At 42.1% G+C, this 20,268-nt stretch overlaps 1 protein-coding gene across 1 annotated transcript in view; it reads left to right on the top strand.

Moving 5' to 3' along the window:
- Positions 1-19,198, top strand: part of pcsk2 (proprotein convertase subtilisin/kexin type 2) — a 73,807-nt gene extending 54,609 nt beyond the window's left edge. The window contains exon 12 of the mRNA XM_046358637.1: positions 18,536-19,198. Within this exon, the coding sequence (XP_046214593.1) occupies positions 18,536-19,022 (487 nt within the window). The 3' untranslated portion in view covers positions 19,023-19,198. The remainder of the gene's footprint in view (positions 1-18,535) is intronic.
- Positions 19,199-20,268: the final 1,070 nt, after the last annotated feature.

Raw genomic sequence — 20,268 nt, 5'->3', positions numbered from 1 at the left:
TGCTTAATGATGTCTGTCCTTCGTGAGCTAATAGTGTTGTCTAGCCAATACGTAATGTGGAATGATGAAACCATGTTTTGTTGCCTTCTAGTGTCTGAGGATTACACAGAAACCAAACTTGACTGGGTGAAACAAAGTTTAGCCATTTAGATTTCATAGATTGTTTTGTTGCATGTTGAAAGAGTCGGAATTCATACGAAACGCTCTATACAACATGGATCGTGTTACGGTATAAAAATAGATTTTATTAAACAAAGCTACACTACATTGTATCTCTGGGAAACCCAGGATGACAAATCAGAGCAACATTACTGAATGCACTGTCAGAGGTGAATGTATCAAACCAGTTGCCTTGATAAAAGTGGCTTGTTGTTGTGCACTATCCTCAAACAATTGCATGGTGTTTTTGTTGCTGTAATAGCTACTGTAAATTAGACTCTGCTGAGAGAACACACCACTGACCATTTTACTCTCACTAGCAGAGCTAGTCAGGCAGTTTTCATGTTATCCAGAGCATTGGTGGCTGTAACTGTGCTGCTGGCAACAATTTAATGATGTTTTTTTTGCTGACGTTTACCGACACCGGCCATATTCAACGGGTGTTGTGCGCTTGTAAATGCATCAGTTATTCTGCACTCTGGCACACTCAGACGAGTGCTCAACACCCCGAGATGGCCAGACTGAATTTACATATGCACCCGTTACTTACATAGTGGAGTCTTTTGTTAAATAAGCACAGAGAGATGACACAAAGAGAGTCTGCCCTCACACATGTAGAAACACACACATGCACACACGCACACACACATACACACATCTCTAGTGAATAGACATGTGGGTGGAATGTGCTCTGTTCATACGTGGGTTGTTTGAGTCAAATACAGTGGCATGGCCATCGTTTGAAAGGCAGAGGGTCTTTGATAAGAACGTTATTTTGGGCTGATATGAGGTAGAGGGAAAGGGGGGTACCTAGTCAGTTGTACAACTGAATGCATTCAACTGAAATGTGTCTTCCGCATTTAACCCAACCCCTCTGAATCAGCACTGCAACGCAGTACAACCAGGACTCCATCTAGTACCAGTGCTACATCAAAGTGCAGCAGTCCCCATTGTGACAGTGAATGAATTATAATACAGAGCATCAGGACTGGATAGCCCCTATGATAATGGAGAATGTATCACATCACACACACAGATGCACGCACGCACGCACGCACACACACAGACACACACCACTACTTAACATCACTGACTGCTGTGTGCGTTTTGGTCCGGCTATCTATCTATCTATCTATTGACATAATATTCATGCATATTATTAATGTTAGCTCTCTGTGTACCTCCAAGGGCCAGCCGTGCTGCCCTGTTCTGAGTCCCTCTTTGTGACACCTGACCACATGACTGAACAGTAGTCCAGGTGCGACAAAACTAGGACCTGTAGGACTTGCCTTGTTGATAGTGCTGTTAAGAATGCAGAGCAGCGCTTTATTATAGACATGACTCCTCCCCATCCTATTAGTTTAGCCACTTTCAGCATATTATAAATCGTCAATGTACTTGTTATAAAATCACAAAGCAAATAAAAGGTTTTCACCTCACAGATCATCACATCAAATACAAGCGTACTGTCTAGCCTAAGCAATGCGCGAAACAAAACAGGGATGAAACCATTTTAGGGCAGTTTGTGGTGGGGGTTTCAAGTCCTTGGGGGGGTAGAAATGGGGGAAGATATTGTGGGGGGATATGATGCAGGAAATATTACTATGATTGGGGATTTATCAATAAACGGGGGGGGGCAAACACTCTAAGTTTATACCCTGAGGTACCAAAGTTACAACTGGGAACTCTGGAAAAAACGAGCTCCGACTGGGAAAGATCGTTTTGAATGGTCATCCAACTTGGAATTCAAACTGGGGAGCTCGGGCCTCTTTCTAAAGCTCAGAATTTTTGACCTGAAGATCATTGAAGTAATGATTTTACCTAGTATTTTTCCCATTTCACAGTTGTCTTGAAAGCACCATAAGTCAGTCAAGTGAACTATCCCTTGTTATAACATCTTTGGTCTGACGGACACTTATATGACAAAGAGAATGCATTGTATGATGTCAGGAAACATGGCACCACAAATAGCCGGCAAATAGCTTAGCATTAGCTCATCATAATCAGTACAGCATTCAAGTACTTTACACACATCATATGTGTCCATTACAATCTATTCAAGAATCGGAATGCATGATTTGTCACCAGTACTTGAAAATGTTAATAAAACAGTAAATAAATTATGATCCATACATACGTACGGTGTGCTACAGCATAAATGACAACACGCTATACTGAAAATAAGCCACTTACTTTGATAGGAACGCAGACATGTCCAAAGTCCAATTTGTAAGACAAACAACCATGAAGGCAATGCGGGCTCCAGTCAGAAAATGTGCTGGGGGAAAACGTTTTTGCAAGGCCTGTTCTGACTAGAGATGTGCAATTTCTTCAGACTTGATCTGGGCTCATGTTGAAGAGATAAGTTTGTCTGCTCAGTAGTGCCTCAAACATAAATTGTCCGCAAGAGTGAAATGGGTTACGTCTCATGCGAATTAACGAGGAGGCGGAACACACCTCAATTCAAACTGTTGTTCTAAAATAAAACTTGCTAGAAAATAATTTTAAATTGACTAATTGAAACATAGCCTATTAATAATTAGCAGGCAGCGTGCCTTGGTTTGAGGGCAGCACGGGTAACTGTCCTATTGCGTAACAATCACATTTTGGAACAGAGAGAGAATTCTAACATCACGCGCATGAAAAAACTCAAGCAGGAGCTACGGTTAGAGATATTTCGAACCCATACTGAAAGGTTAAGACTAACTCATTCCTTGCCACCCAGTCTGAAAGTAACTGCAGCTCTTCGTTAAGTGTTGCAGTACTTTCAGTCGGCTGTAGTAGCTGACGTGTATAGTGTTGAATCATCCGCATACATAGACACACAGGCTTTACTCAAAGATTAGTATAGACTGAAAAAAGTAAGGGGCCTAGAGAGGGAATTCCTGATTCTACCGAGATTTTGTTGGAGAGGATTTCCTTAAAGAACACCCTCCGTGTTCTGTTAGACAGGATACATAGCAGGGGGTATAAAGCTTTATCAAACATGTTTTTCCAGCAAGAGACTATGATCGATAATGAAAAAAAAAGCCACTCTGAAGTCTAACTGAACAGCCCCCACAATCCATTTATCATCAATTTCTCTCAGCCAATCATCAGTCACTTGTGTAAGTGCTGTGCTTGTTGAATGTCCTTCCCTGTAAACATTCTGAAAGTTTGTTGTCAACTTGTTTACTGCAAAATAGCATTGTTTCTGGTCAAACACAATTTTTTCCAAAAGTTTACTAAGGGTTGTCTATTGGTTGTCTATTTGAGCCATTGAAGGGGGATTTACTATCCAATTTACTTCCCTCCAGGCCTGAGAGCACACACTTTCTAGTAGACTTAAATTGAAGATATAGCAAATAGTAATGGCAATATCGTCCGCTATTATTTTCAGTAATTTTCCATCCAAGTTGTCAGACCCCGGTGGCTTTTCATTGGTGATAGACAACAATCATTTTTTCACTTCTTCCACACTTACTTTTAAAATTACAATGCTTGTCTTTCATAATTTGGTCAGATATACTTGGATATGTAGTGTCAGTGTTTTTTGCTGGCATGCCATGCCTAAATGTGCTAATCCTGCTAATGAAAAAATCATGAAAGTATATTTTTTACAATTTATTTATCTGTTATTTTACCAGGTAAGTTGACTGAGAACACGTTCCCATTTGCAGCAACGACCTTGGAAATAGTTACAGGGGAGAGGAGGGGGATGAATGAGCCATTTGTAAACTGGGGATTATTAGTTGACGATCTTTAATGACCTCAGAGAGTCAGGACACCCGTTTAACGTCCCATCCGAAAGACTGCACCCTACACAGGGCAGTGTCCCCAATCACTGCCCTGGGGCATTGGGATATTTTTTTAGACCAGAGGAAAGAGTGCCTCCTACTGGTCCTCCAACACCAGAGTAGTTGTCAATATCTGCAGGTTTTGTGATGAATGAGCCATATGATTAAATTAATGGTAGCGCAGAGATGGACTTTTTGCCCAAAATGTAATTTAAGGTGCTCCAAAGCTTTTTACTATCATTCTTTATCATTTAGCTTTCTTATGTCATTTATCTTTCATAGTTTAGTTTCTTCTTCTTTTTATTCACATGATTTCTCAATTTGCAGTACATTTGCCAATCGTTTGTACATCCAGACATGGGTGCATGCTTATTAGTAACTGGGATAAGCAATTTCATAAATGTTTCAAGTGCAGCATCTGGTTACTCCTCATTACACACCACGGACCAACAAATATTATTTATATCAACAACATAGGAATCACTACAAAACTTATTGTATGACCTCTTATACACTATATCAGGTGCAGCCTTGTGATCAATACATGTTGATGTTTTCATTCCTGTGCTGTTTGCAACTACCCTGGTAGATTGATTGATAACCTGAAACAGGTTGCAGGCACTAGTTACAGTTTGAAATTTCTCTTGAGGGGCCTGATGAAAGCCAGTCAATATTTAAATCACTCAGAAAATATCACATACATTATCAATAATTTCACAAATGTTATCCAGATACTGACTGTCAGCACTTGGTGGTATATAGTAGTAGCTTCCCATCAGAATGGGCTTTAGGTGAGGCAGATGAACATGTAGCCATATTACTTAAACAGTATTTAACATGATATCCTCTCTAAGCTTTACAGGAATGTGGTTCTGAATATAAACAGTCACACCTCCACCGTTGGCATTTCTATACTTCCTATAGATCTTATAAACATGTATTGCTACCACTGTATCAGCAAAGGTATTATCTAAGTGAGTTTGAGATTGTCAGAATATGAATGTCATCTGTTTCTAGCAAATTATTAATTTCACGAACCTTGTTTTCTTAAACTACATATGTTAACGTGTGCTAACTGTAACACTTTTCTGGGATTATTGATTGTTTTTCTTGCTTTTACTGGGAAGCTTAGCAGAGGTAGACATGCTCAGGTTATTTATGTTAGTGCAGGGTGAGCTGCACACAGTGGACTTTCTGCTAGCCCACACCACCTCAGTGCTAACAGTATAAATCTGGTTCATAGGCACGTGATTACTGCATACAATAGCTGTAGGATCAGCAGAGGCATCCAGGGCAGTTAGAGGGGCATAACTTAGGTTACTTACATTGTGTCTTCCAACGTCCCTAGGATAATGTACATTTGCTGAAGCATTATGATAACTCAGCGACACAATGGTAGGGATTCAATTATCTGGACTTGGGTCATTGATAAGTCATTGTCTCAACGCAGCCTTATAATGCTGTGAAAAGATCCAGGAACCCAAATGATCTGGGTGGATCCCATCCTCCTTATAATACAAGCTTTGTTTCCAGAAGGTATCAAAATGTTCATTAAATGTTACAGCCACAGAGCTGCAATTGTCTTGTAGCCAGTTATGGAAAACCATTTTGAACCATTCATTGACACGGTTTAGGGAGGGCAGAGGGACAGATATTATGGTGCGTTTGTCAAATCAAATCAAATTTTATTGGCCACATACACATGATTTGTAATGGTTTTCTAGGTGTGGTGAAGGAGAGTCGGACCAAAACACAGCGTGTAGATTGCGATCCATGTTTAATCAAACAAACGTAAACACGAAATAACACAAACACTACAAAACAATAAACGTAACGAAACCCGAAACAGCCTATACTTGTCAACTAACACAGCGACCGGAACAAAGACACTAAGGACAATCACCCACCACAAACTCAAAGAATATGGCTGCCTAAATATGGTTCCCAATCAGAGACAACGATAAACACCTGCCTCTGATTGAGAACCACTCCAGACAGCCATAGACTTTGCTAGATACCCCACTAAGCTACAATCCCAATACCAACACCAAAACCCCAAGACAAAACACACTACAATACAAAAACCCCATGCCACACCCTGGCCTGACCCAATACATAAAGATAAACACAAAATACTTCGACCAGGGCGTGACATGATTAGCAGATGTTATTGCGAGTGTAGTGAAATACTTCTACTGTAGACCCGGCAGTGCAGCAGTACCTAACAGGTAATATCTAACAAATTCCACAACAAAACCTAATATACACAATCTAGTAAAGGAATGGGATGGGAATATATAAGCATTAAATATATGGATGAGCAGTGACAGAGCGGCTAAGATGCAATAGATAGTAAAGAATAGATAATGAAGGATACAGTATACAGTATATACATATGAGATGAGTAATGCGAGATATGTATTTATTTATTAAAGTAATAATAATAATAATAATATATGCCATTTAGCAGACGCTTTTATCCAAAGCGACTTACAGTCATGTGTGCATACAGTGGCCGATGATATCAAGTCTGTAGGTAGGCAGACACCTCTCTGTGCTAGTGGTGGCTGTTTAACAATCTGATGGCCTTGAGATAGAAGCTGATGCGCTTTCTTCACCACACTGTCTGTGTGCGTGGACCATTTCAGTTTGCCAATATGTACTCAGAGGAATTTAAAACTCTCCACCTTCTCCACTGCTGTCCCGTCTATGTGGATAGGGGGGTGCTCCCTTTGCTGTTTCCTGAAGTCCACGATCATCTCTTTTGTTTTGCTGGCATTGAGTGAGAGGTTATTTTCCTGTTACCACACTCTGAGTGCCCTCACCTCCTCCCTGTTGGCTGTCTCGTTATTGTTGGTAATCAAGCCTACCACTGTAGTTTCATCTGCAAACTTGATGATTGAGTTGGAGGCGTAAATGGCCATGCAGTCGTGGGTGAACAGGGAGTACAGGAGAGGGCTGAGAATGCACCCTTGTGGGGCCCCAGTTTTGAGGATCAGCGGAGTGGAGATATTGTTTCCTACCTTCACCACCTGGGGGCGGCCCGTCCGGAAGTCCAGGACCCTGTTGCACAGGGCGGGGTCCAGACCCAGGGTCTCAAGCTTAATGATACGTTTGGAGGGTACTATGGTGTTGAATGCTGAGCTGTAGTCTATGAACAGCATTCTTACATGGGTATTCCTCTTGTCCAGATGGGATAGGGCAGTGTGCAGTGTGATGGCGATTTCGTCATCTGTGGACCTATTAGGGTGGTAAGTAAATTGGAGTGGGTCTAGGGTGTTAGGTACGGTGGAGGTGATCTGATCCTTGGCTAGTATCTTAAAGCACTTCATGCCGGAAGTGAGTTCTACGGGGCAATAGTCATTTTGTTCAGCTACCTTTGCTTTCTTGGGAACAGGAACAATGGTGACCATCTTGAAGCATGTGGGGACAGCAGACTGGGATAGGAATTGATTGAATATGTCCATACACACACCAGCCAGCTGGTCTGCGCATGCTCTGAGGACGTGGCTAGGGATGCCGTCTGAGCCGACAGCCTTGCGGGGTTAACACGTTTAACCTCTTTCAGCTAAGGGCACTATTTTTAAGTTTGGAAAAAATAACGGCCTATTTCTCAGGCCCATAAACTAGAATATGCATATAATCGACGGATTAGGATAGAAACACTCTAAAGTTTCCAAATCTGTCAAAATATTGTCTGTGAGTATAACAGAACTGATATTGCCTGCAAAAACCTGAGGAAAATCAAACCAGGAAGTGCCTTCTATTTTGAAAGCTCCATGTTCCATAGCCTGCCTTCGCTGCATTTAAAGGGATATCAACCAGATTCCTTTTCCTATCACTTCCTGAAGGTGTCAACAGTCTTTAGACATAGTTTCAGGCTTTTATTTGGAAAACTGAGCGAGAAAGATAACATCGCATAGTGTATAGCTGGGTGTTCGTTTGAGTTTTGCTTGCTCAACACAGTGGGGCAGCCATTGACTCTCCCTCTCCTACTGAAAAAGAGACAGTGCCGGTTGATATACACTGCTCAAAAAATAAAGGGAACACTAAAATAACACATCCTAGATCTGAATGAATGAAATATTCTTATTACATACCTTTTACTTTACATAGTTGAATGTGCTGACAACAAAATCACACAAAAATGATCAATGGAAATCAAATGTATCAACCCATGGAGGTTTGGATTTGGAGTCACACTCAAAATTAAAGTGGAAAACCACACTACAGGCTGATACAACTTTGATGTAATGTCCTTAAAACATTTTGTGACTAGGGGGCAGTATTTTCATTTTTGGAAAAATAACATTCCCGTAGTAAACGGGATATATTGTCAGGACAAGATGCTAGAATATGCATATAATTTACAGCTTAGGATAGAAAACACTCTAAAGTTTCCCAAACTGTAAAAATATTGTCTGTGAGTATAAAATAACTGATATTGCAGGCGAAAGCCTGAGAAAAACCCAATCCGGAAGTGCCTCATGTTTTTAAAGTGCTGAGATGACAGGGTGATTAACAAAAGGCTAAGCTGTGTCTCAATATATTTCACTTGTGATTTTCATGAATAGGAATATTTTCTTGGAATATTTATGTCCGTTGCGTTATGCTAATTAGTGTCAGTCGATGATTACGCTCCCTCATGCGGGATGGGGAGTCATTAGAGGTTAAAACAAGTCAAAATAAGGTTCAGTAGTGTGTGTGGCCTCCACGTGCCTGTATGACCTCCCTACAACGTCTGGGCATGCTCCTGATGAGGTCGCAGATGGTCTCCTGAGGGATCTCCTCCCAGACCTGGACTAAAGCATCCGCCAACTCCTGGACAGTCTGTGGTGCAACGTGGCATTGGTGGATGGAGCGAGACATGATGTCCCAGATGTGCTCAATTGGATTCAGGTCTGGGGAATGGGCGGGCCAGTCCATAGCATCAATGCCTTCCTCTTGCAGGAACTGCTGACACACTCCAGCCACATGAGGTCTAGCATTGTCTTGCATTAGGAGGAACCCAGGGCCAACCGCACCAGCATATGGTCTCACAAGGGGTCTGAGGATCTCATCTCGGTACCTAATGGCAGTCAGGCTACCTCTGGCGAGCACATGGAGGGCTGTGCGGCCCCATAAAGAAATGCCACCCCACACCATGACTGACCCACCGCCAAAACGGTCATGCTGGAGGATGTTGCAGGAAACAGAACGTTCTCCACGGCGTCTCCAGACTCTGTCAAGTCTGTCACGTGCTCAGTGTGAATCTGCTTTCATCTGTGAAGAGCACAGGGCGCCAGTGGCGAATTTCCCAATCTTGGTGTTCTCTGGCAAATGCCAAACATCCTGCACGGTGTTTGGCTGTAAGCACAACCCCCACCTGTGGACGTCGGGCCCTCATACCACCCTCATGGAGTCTGTTTCTGACCGTCTGAGAAGACACATGCACATTTGTGGCCTGCTGGAGGTCATTTTGCAGGGCTCTGGAAGTGTTCCTCCTGGTCCTCCTTGCACAAAGGCGGTAGACTCCGTCACATGCTACCACTAGAGTGAAAGCACCGCCAGCATTCAAAAGTGACCAAAACATCAGCCAGGAAGCATAGGAACTGAGAAGTGGTCTGTGGTCACCACCTGCAGAACCACTCCTTTATTGGGGGTGTCTTGCTAATTGCCTATAATTTCCACCTGTTGTCTATTCCATTTGCACAACAGCATGTGACATTTATTGTCAATCAGTGTTGCTTCCTAAGTGGACAGTTTGATTTCACAGAAGTGTGATTGACTTGGAGTTATATTGCGTTGTTTAAGTGTTCCCTTTATTTTTTGAGCAGTGTTTTATCAATTACATATTTTAAAAACAACCTGAGGTTGGATTATAAAAAAACATTTGACATTTTTCTGTGGACATTACGGATACTATTTGGAATTTTCGTCTGCGTTGTCGTGACCGAGGATTTCTGAACACAAAGCGTCACAAAAACAGAGTTATTTTGGATATAAAAATAATCTTTATGGAACAAAAGGAACATTTATTGTGTAACTGGGAGTCTCGTGAGTGAAAACATCCGACGATCATCAAAGGTAAGCGATTCATATTATTGCTTTTCTAATTTTCGTGACCAAGCTACTTTGATGCTAGGTGTTCATAATGTTTTGTCTAGTGATCGATAAATTTACACAAACGCTTGGATTACTTTCGCTGTAAAGCATATTTTCAATCTGACACGACAGGTGGATTAACAAAAAGCTAAACTGTGTTTTGCTATATTGCATTTAGATATATATTGCATTTATTTTAGATTTCATGAATCTAAAATATTTTTAGTAATATTATTTGAATGTGGCGCTCTGCAATTCAGTGGTTGTTGACAATTATCCCCCTAACGGGATAGGTTGCGTCAAGAAGTTAAGTATTTTACTCATGTCGGCCACAGAGGAGAGCCCACAGCCTTTGGTAGCGGGCCGTGTCGGTGGAACTGTATTGTCCTCAAAATGCGCTCCGACGTTGTTTAATTTGTCTGGGAGAAAGACGTCGATGTCCGCAATGGGGCTGATTTTCTTTTTGTAATCCATGATTGTCTGTAGACTCTGCCACATACGTCTCATGTTTGAGCCGTTGAGTTGCAACTCCACTTTGTCTCTATACTGACGCTTTCCTTGCTTGATTGCCTTCCGGAGCGAATAACTACAATGTTTGTATTCGTTCATGTTTCCAGTCGCCTTGACATGATTAAATGCAGTGGTACGTGCTTTCAGTTTTGCGCAAATGCTGCCATCAATCCACATTTTCTGGTTAGGGAAGGTTTTAATGGTCACAGTGGGTACAACACCTCCTATACACTTCCTTATAAACTCGCTCACAGAGTCAGCGTATATGTCAATGTTATTGTCTGAGGCTACCTGCAACATATCCCAGTCCACGTGATCAAAGCAATCTTGAAGGGTGGAATAATAATAATAATAATCCGAATGGTCAGACCAGCATTGGATATACCTAAGTACGGGCACTTCCTGTTTTAGGTTCTGCCTATAGGAGGGGAGCAACAAGAAGGATTCATGGTCAGATTTGCCAAAAGAAGGGCAGGGAAGGGCCTTCTATGCATCGCGGAATTTAGAGTAGCAGTGGTCGAGTGTGTTACTCGCTCATGTACTGCAATCAATATGCTGATAGAATTTAGGTAGCCTTGTTCTCATATTAGTTTCGTTAATAAAATCGCCAGCTACAATACATGCAGCCTTAGGATATATGGTTTCCAGTTTGCATAAAGTCCAGTGAAGTTACTTGATGGCCGTCTTGGCATCCGCCTGATGGGGGATATACACGGCTGTGACGATAACCGAGGAGAGTTCTCTTGGGAGATAATACTGTCAGCAATTGATTGTGAGGAATTCTAGGTCAGGTGAACAAAGGACTTGATTACAATTACACCATGAGTCATTAATCATGAAACATACACCCCCGCCCTTCTTCTTACCAGATAGATGTTTGTTCCTGTTGGCACGATGCACCGAAAATCCCGTTGGCTGAACAGACTCTGACAGCATGTTCCCAGCTAGCTATGTCTCCGTGAAACAGAGTATGTTACAATCTCAGGTATGTCTTTGGAAAGCAACTCTTGTCCTAATTTTGTTGACTTTGTTAACTAGGGACTGGACATTAGCGTGTAATATACTCGGAAGCTGTGGGTGTTGTACTCTCATCCGAAGCCTCACTAGAGGACCGTTCTGCACCCTCTCCTCCTTCGACTGCATTGTTTTGGGTCGGCCTCTGGAATCAGTTCAAATGCCCTGGGAGGTGCAGGCAAAGGATCCGCTTTGGGAAAGTCGTATTCATGGTTGTAGTACTGTTTGTGCTGGCAAAGTTGACATCTCTCTGATATCCAATAATTATTCCCGGCTGTATGTAATAACACTTAAGTTTTTATGGGCTAACAATGTAAGAAATAATACATACAAAAAACAAAATGCTGCACAGTTTCCTAAGGACTTGAAGCAAAACTACCATCTCTATCGGCATCATATCTTGTTGGTGTCAAGGAGTAGCCCAATCAGTTATTTTAAATCCATCTTCAGCTGTTCTGTGCTGCCCTTCATAATGTCATTCAACCCCACATGAACCATGACAGTATCAGTCCCGGGTGACTGACGCACAGTCTTGGGAAGCAACCTGGTGATATCCTGAACTTTTCACCCAGGAAAACACCAAGTATTTGCCCCAGGTACAGATATATGCCTCACAATTAAACTCCAATCACAATCAGCAGAATGATCCGGCCTCTACCGTGTCTCGAAGCAGATTGCGAGGCCAGAGTCACAGAACTCCCCTGAGAAGAGAGCTGCTGAGACGCCAGCTGCGTGCAGGCCACAACAGCCAAAGGCATCAAGAGAGCACAACCTAGCGGAGGGGGGCCAAGGTGGACCAGGCTGTGCCCAGACAATTGATTGACTAGGACAGGGAGAGGTTGCTGGAGGGGCATCCACAGCCGTGGAGCATCTAAGTCCACGGCAGAAGACAGCTAGTACAGGGGCTCTAAGCGATTTGAAAGTCTTAAGTCCGGATGCTGGGTAAGAAGGCAGGCACGCCGAGAACAATTATTCTACTTCTTTCTGGTTTCGACACGCATCCATTTACGCTCAACTGGAATCGAACAGTGAGCAGTCATTTTCTGGTTCAAGTTAGTAGAGGGGTGCAGTGTGGGAAATTGATCATAGTCTAGGATGGTCCCATTATGATCCTCTTGGATGTTTTGATTGGAAGCATTTAAAGATGCCGATAGTCTCATAGAATCCGTATTCAGTTCAAGGTGCTTGGTTAAATGTTTTATTTTTTCATGAAGAGTAATAATCCTTTATTTAGCTGCATCAAGTTCAATACATTTTACCCGTGACAACTACGAACATGTCGCAGATTATACACTTAATAGCACATGAGTCCTCAGCCGATTCAAAGGAGTTTTCACTGCTGAACGGCAACAATCAAACAGGAACAAACATTTCCCGGCTTCGCTATAATACCTGTCTCGTACCAACGCTTCATTGTGCCTCGCACAACTATGTTGTTGTGGGTTTCTCGTTGAATGTGAAGAGCGAGAGAGAAGCGCAGGGGGCCAGGTGATGCTAAGTCGGTTGTCAGTGGCAGGACGCCGGCTGTTCCTTGCTACGCACCGGTCCAGCTGCGTGGTAGCGTTTGGTGTAGCCTCTCACAGCCGTGTTGGGCGTGTCCCCAGTGTCTATAGTCGTGGGGAACACAAAACATACAATTACAGCATGTCCTGGCCAACAACTGTAGTCACATTCACATGCTGGAAATAGTTCTATAGAGAGCGTTATATGATTGGAGCTCTTGGTTGCCTGGTTTGACTGTTGGTATCCAGGTACTAAAGTGTTCGGGTGAAAAAGTTGAATGAAAAAAGTGAAGCGAGGGAAAAACTAAAAGTTGGCAAATGTGTTAAATGCAGAGTTTGGATTAAACGTTTATAAAAAATGTAAAAACCGAAAAGTTTGCAGGTAACCAAGACACATCAAACACCACAGCAGCATGGAGACAACGAGGAAGTGAGGAAGTGTGACGTTGCTGTGATGATGTGTGGGAAGCACTAGTGGTGGGGTTTATGACCATAGGGAGTCATTATTCTCATACATTATCTGATGAGATTGCTGCACCTGCTGTTCAGGAAAATCATTTTGGCGACAAATTGATTTCTGCACACATTCATGAGCCCAGACACACACAGAGCAACACATATTATGTACTCGTGCACACACATGCACAGACAGACACACACACATACACTTCTGCTTTTCAATGATAGATAATGTCATATCAGTGCAGAATGCAATATCCCTCCTGTCTCAGGATGTGATGTGATCCGGTGACATTTTGGTGGCGGACAGAGGCCACCAATGAGGTTCACAGTTCGACTCATTAACTTCCCAGCTGGGCCACCTGGCTGAAATGTATTCTGGGTTATGGATCTACAGGATACATTTACATCAAAGCATCTACATATTACATAGTGGCCTTAAACATGAACTTTCAATTCATTTGTATTTCTATTGTATAGGTATATTGGAATACAAAACATGTATGAATCTACACATACATTATCATAAAACAAGAAAAGCTCTCAACTAATTCACTGTTAAAACTCATTAAGTTCTCTGGGATATGTGGGACGGTAGCATCCCACCTCACCAACAGCCAGTGGAATTGCAGGGCGACAAATTCAAAACATAATTCAAATTCCTCAAACATACAAGTATTTTACACCATTTTAAAGATAAACTTCTTGTAAATCCAGCCACAGTGTCCGATTTCAAATAGGCTTTACAGCAAAAGTACACCAAATGATTATGTTAGGTCAGCACCTCGTCACAGAAAACCATACAGCCATTTTCCAGCCAAGGAGAGGGCTCACAAAAATCAGAAATAGCGATTAAATTAATCACTAACATTTGATGATCTTCATCAGATGGCACTCACAGGACTTCATGTTACACAATAAATGTGTGTTTTGTTCTATAAAGTTAATCTTTATGTCCAAAAACCTCATTTGAATTTGGTGTGTTATGATCAGAAATGCATTGTCTCAAACAAACATCCAGTGAAAGTGCAGAGTGCCATATCAAATGACAGAAATACTCATAATAAACATTGATAAAAGATATAAGTGTTATGCATGGAAATATAGACAAACTTCTCCTTAATACAACCGCTGTATCAGATTTCAAAATGGCTTTACGGCGAAAGCACACCTTGCGATATGTTAGGTCAGCGCTAGTCACAGAAAAACATCCAGCCATTTTCCAAAGGAGAGGTGTCAGAAAAGTCAGAAATAGCGTTGTAAATATTCACTTACCTTTGATGATCTTGATCGGAATGCACTCCCAGGAATCCCAGTTCCACAATACATTTTTGTTTTGTTCGATAAAGTCCATAATTTATGTCCAAATACCTCCTTTTTGTTTGCGCGTGTAGCGCAGTAATCCAAATGCATAATGCGTGATCACTTGTTCAGACGAAATGTCAAAAAAGTTATATTACAGTTCATAGAAACATGTCAAACGATGTATAGAATCAATCTTTAGGATGTTTTTAACATAAATCTTCAATAATGTTCCAACCTTTGTCTTTAGAAATGCAATGCAACACAGCTACCTCTCACGGGCATGTGCGTGATCAGCTCATGGCCTTCTGCCAGACACCTGGTTGAAACAGCTCTCATTCTCTCCTCCTTCATAGTAGAAGCCTCAATCAAGGTTCTAAAGACTGTTGACATCTAGTGGAAGCATTAGGAAGTGCAATATGACCCCATAGACACTGTATATTCAATAGGCAATGACTTGAAAAACTACAAAGCTCAGATTTTCCACTTCCGGGTTGGATTTTTCTCAGGTTTTTGCCAGCCATACTCACAGACATCATTCAAACAGGTTTAGAAACTTCAGAGTGTTTTCTATCCAAATCATAATTATATGCATATTCTAGCTTTTGGGCCTGAGTAGCAGGCAGTTTACTCTGGGCACCTTTTTATCCAAGCTACTCAATACTGCCCCCCCAGTCCCAAAGAAGTTAACTGTAGGTCCGAGCCGTAACAGACTACATCTGGTTTTCAATGAAACCACATGACAGTGTATTGTACTGAATCCCATTGTCCCATTAAATTACCACTAATTTAACCACCTCACCATCAGACTTCAGCACACCTCTCTGCTCAGGATAATATTCTAACCAATGTGCTTCCCAGAACATACCTCTCCTTCTCCCCCCCCCCTCCCCCTCTCTCTCTCTGTCCTTCCCTCTTGTGTGCTGTGCTAATCTGAGAGAACTGTAATGGGCCAGAGATTTGGCCCCTGACTCTAATAATGCAATTAGGTGCACTTTACCCCCATCGTCCTCTCCTCAGCTCAGGTTCCCCATCTTTCTAGCTACCCAGTGGTCCACCCCTGCCCGAGTGAGCTCTTAACACCCTCACCGCCTCACCACAAAGCAAGGAGTCAACAGGGTTCCTGTGTGTGCCTCTGAACCAGAGAATAACAACAGAACATCCCTGCTCCTAAGGCTTTGGCTTGGGACCCTCAATCTGGACAAGGCGATCTCCCTGCACCAGCTCTCTGCCATGAGTTTAATAGGAAGGAAGATAATATAATTCTTAGGTGGTCCAATATGACTTTGGGTTGCTATAGTGGTTCCTCCTTTAAAAGTTGTGTCATACTGCGGCAGAACTTGCGTGCTAACTATGTTAATACAACCTTTTGTTGTATTAACATAGTACATGGGATTGATTTTAAGAAATTTGGCTTAATTCATTTGATTAATATTATGGTGTTTCTATTCAGAGAAAAACGAAAAATGAAACCCTCAGGGTTTCCGTTAGGATGGAATGGAAAATATGGCGCTGTACAATGTGAAGGTCGGAAGTAGGCTACAGGATTGGAGAATTCTAAATTGTTTTCCTTCATTAGACAGCTTTGTTCCAATATTTCTGCAATTCAGTGATATTTATTCCCATAGTAATTTGTTATGGATCCATAACTAAATCAACATTTGTATTTTGAAAGAGTATTTGTTTATCATTATTTATTAACAAAATGTGCTTATTTGTTTATTAGGCTACTGTGCAGTCTACAATACATACTGTGGTAAACATAGGAAAGTGCCTAATTCCTTACATAAGGGAGAGCAGGCCATGTCTGTACTACAGAATGCGGGGCACGCGGGAGACCGGTGTTATTTCATAGTTGTGATGTCTTCACTATTATTCTACATTGTAGAAAATAGTAAAAATATAGACAAATCCTGGAATGAGTAGGTGTGTCCAAATGTTTGACTGGTACTTACTTAATTTGATTAATATTATGGTGTTTCTATTCCATGAAAAATGAAAAACCCTCTGGGTTTCCTTTAGGATGGAATAGAAATATGGCGCACTCATAAATTCAGTGTTGTCAGATTGTCCGTTTGTAAATTCAGACCGTTTCGCTCTCGGAGCGCACACTGGACGTTCGGGCCGAGGAATAGGGTTGATTTGAGCGTTCTGGCCTTACAACGGCAGTCAAGCACCCAAGCTAACGTTGGCTAGTTTGCTAGCTACTGTAGGCCCTTGCAATCCTGGAGTGAACAGTGAAATGCTGTGGGCGTGATTGTGTAGTAGAGCCTGTTGCTTTGGGCAAGATGGAGAAAAAAACTGTTGAATAGAGTGACATTTAGTTTATGTAAATGTTATTCTGTCCTTTTCTTGTTTTAATCTATGTTCCTTTTGAAATACAAGTTCAATAGTAGGATGCAAGTTCAATATTTGAAAGGAAAATAAACCACAAGTCTTTTTTAATCCTAAACATTACATAGCATATTAAGAATAATTGGCATGAGCTTTCATGACATGACATATTATTCTGAATTACATATCATGAAGATGACTGGTAGATTTCTGAAATGGACCTAGATTGTTTATCCATCCATTTATTAATATCTGTTAGAACTACATGGTAGGCAATAGGAGACAGGCTCTGTTATAGTATTGTTCTTTCTAGGGTGGTCCTAGTGCCTGTGGCTGGCCTCAGGGCGACTCCATGGAGTTCTACTGTGCTACACACTTTCTCATTCTCCTCCATTCAATATTCAACACTAGTCATTAACATTTTCATAACAGTTCTTGCTTATTCAAAAAGGGCTAGAATATTAGGTGTATTTTTCAGCCAGTCTCTCTGGGCAAGGGTAATGGTGTCGTCGATGGTATTTTCTTGGACACAAACAGTGATGTGTCCTTCAGACAAACATCCTCAAAGCATTTTGAAATGCATGAGTTATTTCAGGTACTAGCCATAGTATTTAAGTTCCTACAATTACATCAAAATTACGTACAAATGCTTTATTTTGATCTATCAAGTGAATCTCAATCTGTAATAAAGATTGGCAGCTAAGATAGTGGTCGCAGGAAGGTAACATATGAGTCTAAGTCTAACCAAAAAGCCTGCACGCTTCGGTTTATTCTAATAATTGAATGGCAAAGAAAGCTTTGTTTCTGTCATTGTTGTGTTGCCGTGCGGGATCAGGATTTGAGGCACCACCAGTGCTGTATCAGGGTCTACTGGGTCCATGCTAAGTAGGTCAGGTAATAGCAGGATATTTGAGGGTGGAGGAGTAGACAGAACTAGACCGACTGGGCTATGGTAAATACTCTGCACCCCCAGGCTAAATCTCAGATTGAATTAGATACAGGGACACCAGCTTTCTCAAGGAGCTGACCAGAATACTGATAATGTTGCTATTTTTCTCTCTCTCTCTCTCTGCTCTCTCTTCCTTAATACATCTTTATATTAGCCTCTTTTTTGCTACCTCCATCTTCCTTTTAATTTATTTCTGTCCTGTTTTTCCTTTCTCCATTTTCCAGTGTTTCTCTCATTCTCTGACCCTCCCTTTCCGAACTTTCGTCTTCTGTCTCCCTTTCACGAGTCTTGTTAATCCCTCTTTCCATCTCTCTTTCTGTCGTCCCTTATCATTGTCCTACTTTTATCACTTTCTTATTTCCCTTTGGGTCTCTCTTGACTCTTCTTCTGCCTTCACCTTCCTAATCTTTCTCTCTCCTTTCTCCTCCAACCCTCTCTCCCTGCAGTAAGATCCAGTCGGGTGACAAGCTGATCCTGGCCATCTCCACTGACTCCTGCCAGGGGAAGGACAACTTTGTCCGCTACCTGGAGCATGTTCAGGCCGTGATCACCGTCAATGGCAGTCGCCGTGGTGACCTCAACATCAACATGACCTCCCCCATGGGCACCAAGTCCATCCTACTAAGCCGCCGGCCCCGGGACGACGATGCCAAGGTGGGCTTCGACAAGTGGCCCTTCATGACTACCCAAACCTGGGGAGAGGACCCCCGTGGGACCTGGGTCCTGGAGGTGGGCTTCCAGGGAAACGAGCCACAGAGGGGTGTCCTGAAGGAGTGGACCCTCATGCTGCACGGAACACAAAGTGCTCCTTACATAGACCAGATAGTGCGTGACTACCAGTCCAAATTAGCCATGTCCAAAAAGGAGGAGTTGGAGGAAGAGCTGGACGAGGCGGTGGAGAGGAGCCTGAAGAGCCTGCTGAGTAAAAACTAGCTGACGTAGCTAACTAAACACCGTCTGGTCAGGTCAGCATGCCGGGCCACTCTCTCTCTCTATTTCTTTCTCTCACTCCCCCTCTCTCATCTCTCCTATCCTTCTCTCACTCCCCCTCTCTCTTCTCCCCTATCTTTCTCTCACTTTCCCTTTCTCTCACCAAATAACTTTCTCTCCCTCTCTTGCCCTCTCTCACACTTTCTCTCCTCCCTCCTTACTCTCCTCTCTCATTGACTTTCTCTCCTTCTCTCCTCTCTCACACTTTCTCTCCTCCCTCCTTACTCTCCTCTCTCATTGACTTTCTCTCCTTCTCTCCCCTCCCTCCCTTTTCTCTGCTTTTTGTTTTTCTGTGTTTATATTAGCCCTCCACTTTCGATAGATGTTTCTTGTAATCCGATTATGATAAAAGTGTAACCTTCAAATAATCTGTTCTATAGAGAAAACTAAAAGATCCCATCTTGCTTTCTGTCTATGTTTTTTACACTTTACTAAAATGTATATAAACAGAATATATCCACTATATGGTGTTATTGCATTTCCCCGCCCCTCCACCTCTGGTAAAACAACTATTGTACAGTTTGTGACTGTAAACGATTTTCTGTGTCATTCTTAAAGTTGAATATCTTGCAATCAGAGCAGTGATACTTCTTTCTGTTTATATTTTTGTGACAAGCAACTGTTTCTATATAAACAAGACAAGGAACGTGTGCTTAATTTTGACGCCTGTGCACCTAAAAAAGTATACCATAATAAATCTATTCAGCTGTTTGTTAAAGTGATTTGCCTCACTCGGCAATGCACATTCAGGTAGCAGACATGTCTTCAGTCTCTTTGTCATTTGAATAAGGATGAGAAATAAGACCAGCAGAGAGATAGAGGTCAGAACCTGCGTACGTGCCTCTGTATTCCAATTCCACTTTTTAAGGTAAGTAATTTTGCCTTACAATGGTCATCGCCAGTCACCTGAAGCCTATGCGGTAATGGCCAGCCCTTATCTGTGAACTCGAGAGCACAAAGCACAGGGACATTTAGATCACACACTGTGTAAAGAGACTATATCGTATAAAACACTATTAGCTTCTCTTTCTCTCCCCTTTTTGTCTTACTTTTGTCTCTCTGTCACACGCACACGCTCTCTCTCCTTCTCTTTTTCTCTCTCTTGTCTGTCCCTCTAAGGGAGAGTGGATTATGCAGAGTTCAGAGGTCGCTGTCTGCTCCTCCAGATCACCCCAATGAAACATTCATG

The sequence above is a fragment of the Oncorhynchus gorbuscha genome, linkage group LG08 (genome assembly GCF_021184085.1).
Source record: "Oncorhynchus gorbuscha isolate QuinsamMale2020 ecotype Even-year linkage group LG08, OgorEven_v1.0, whole genome shotgun sequence".
Taxonomy (NCBI): Eukaryota; Metazoa; Chordata; class Actinopteri; order Salmoniformes; family Salmonidae; genus Oncorhynchus; species Oncorhynchus gorbuscha.
The sequence above is the reverse complement of the archived record's forward strand: the minus strand, read 5'-3'. Positions and strand labels throughout refer to the sequence as shown.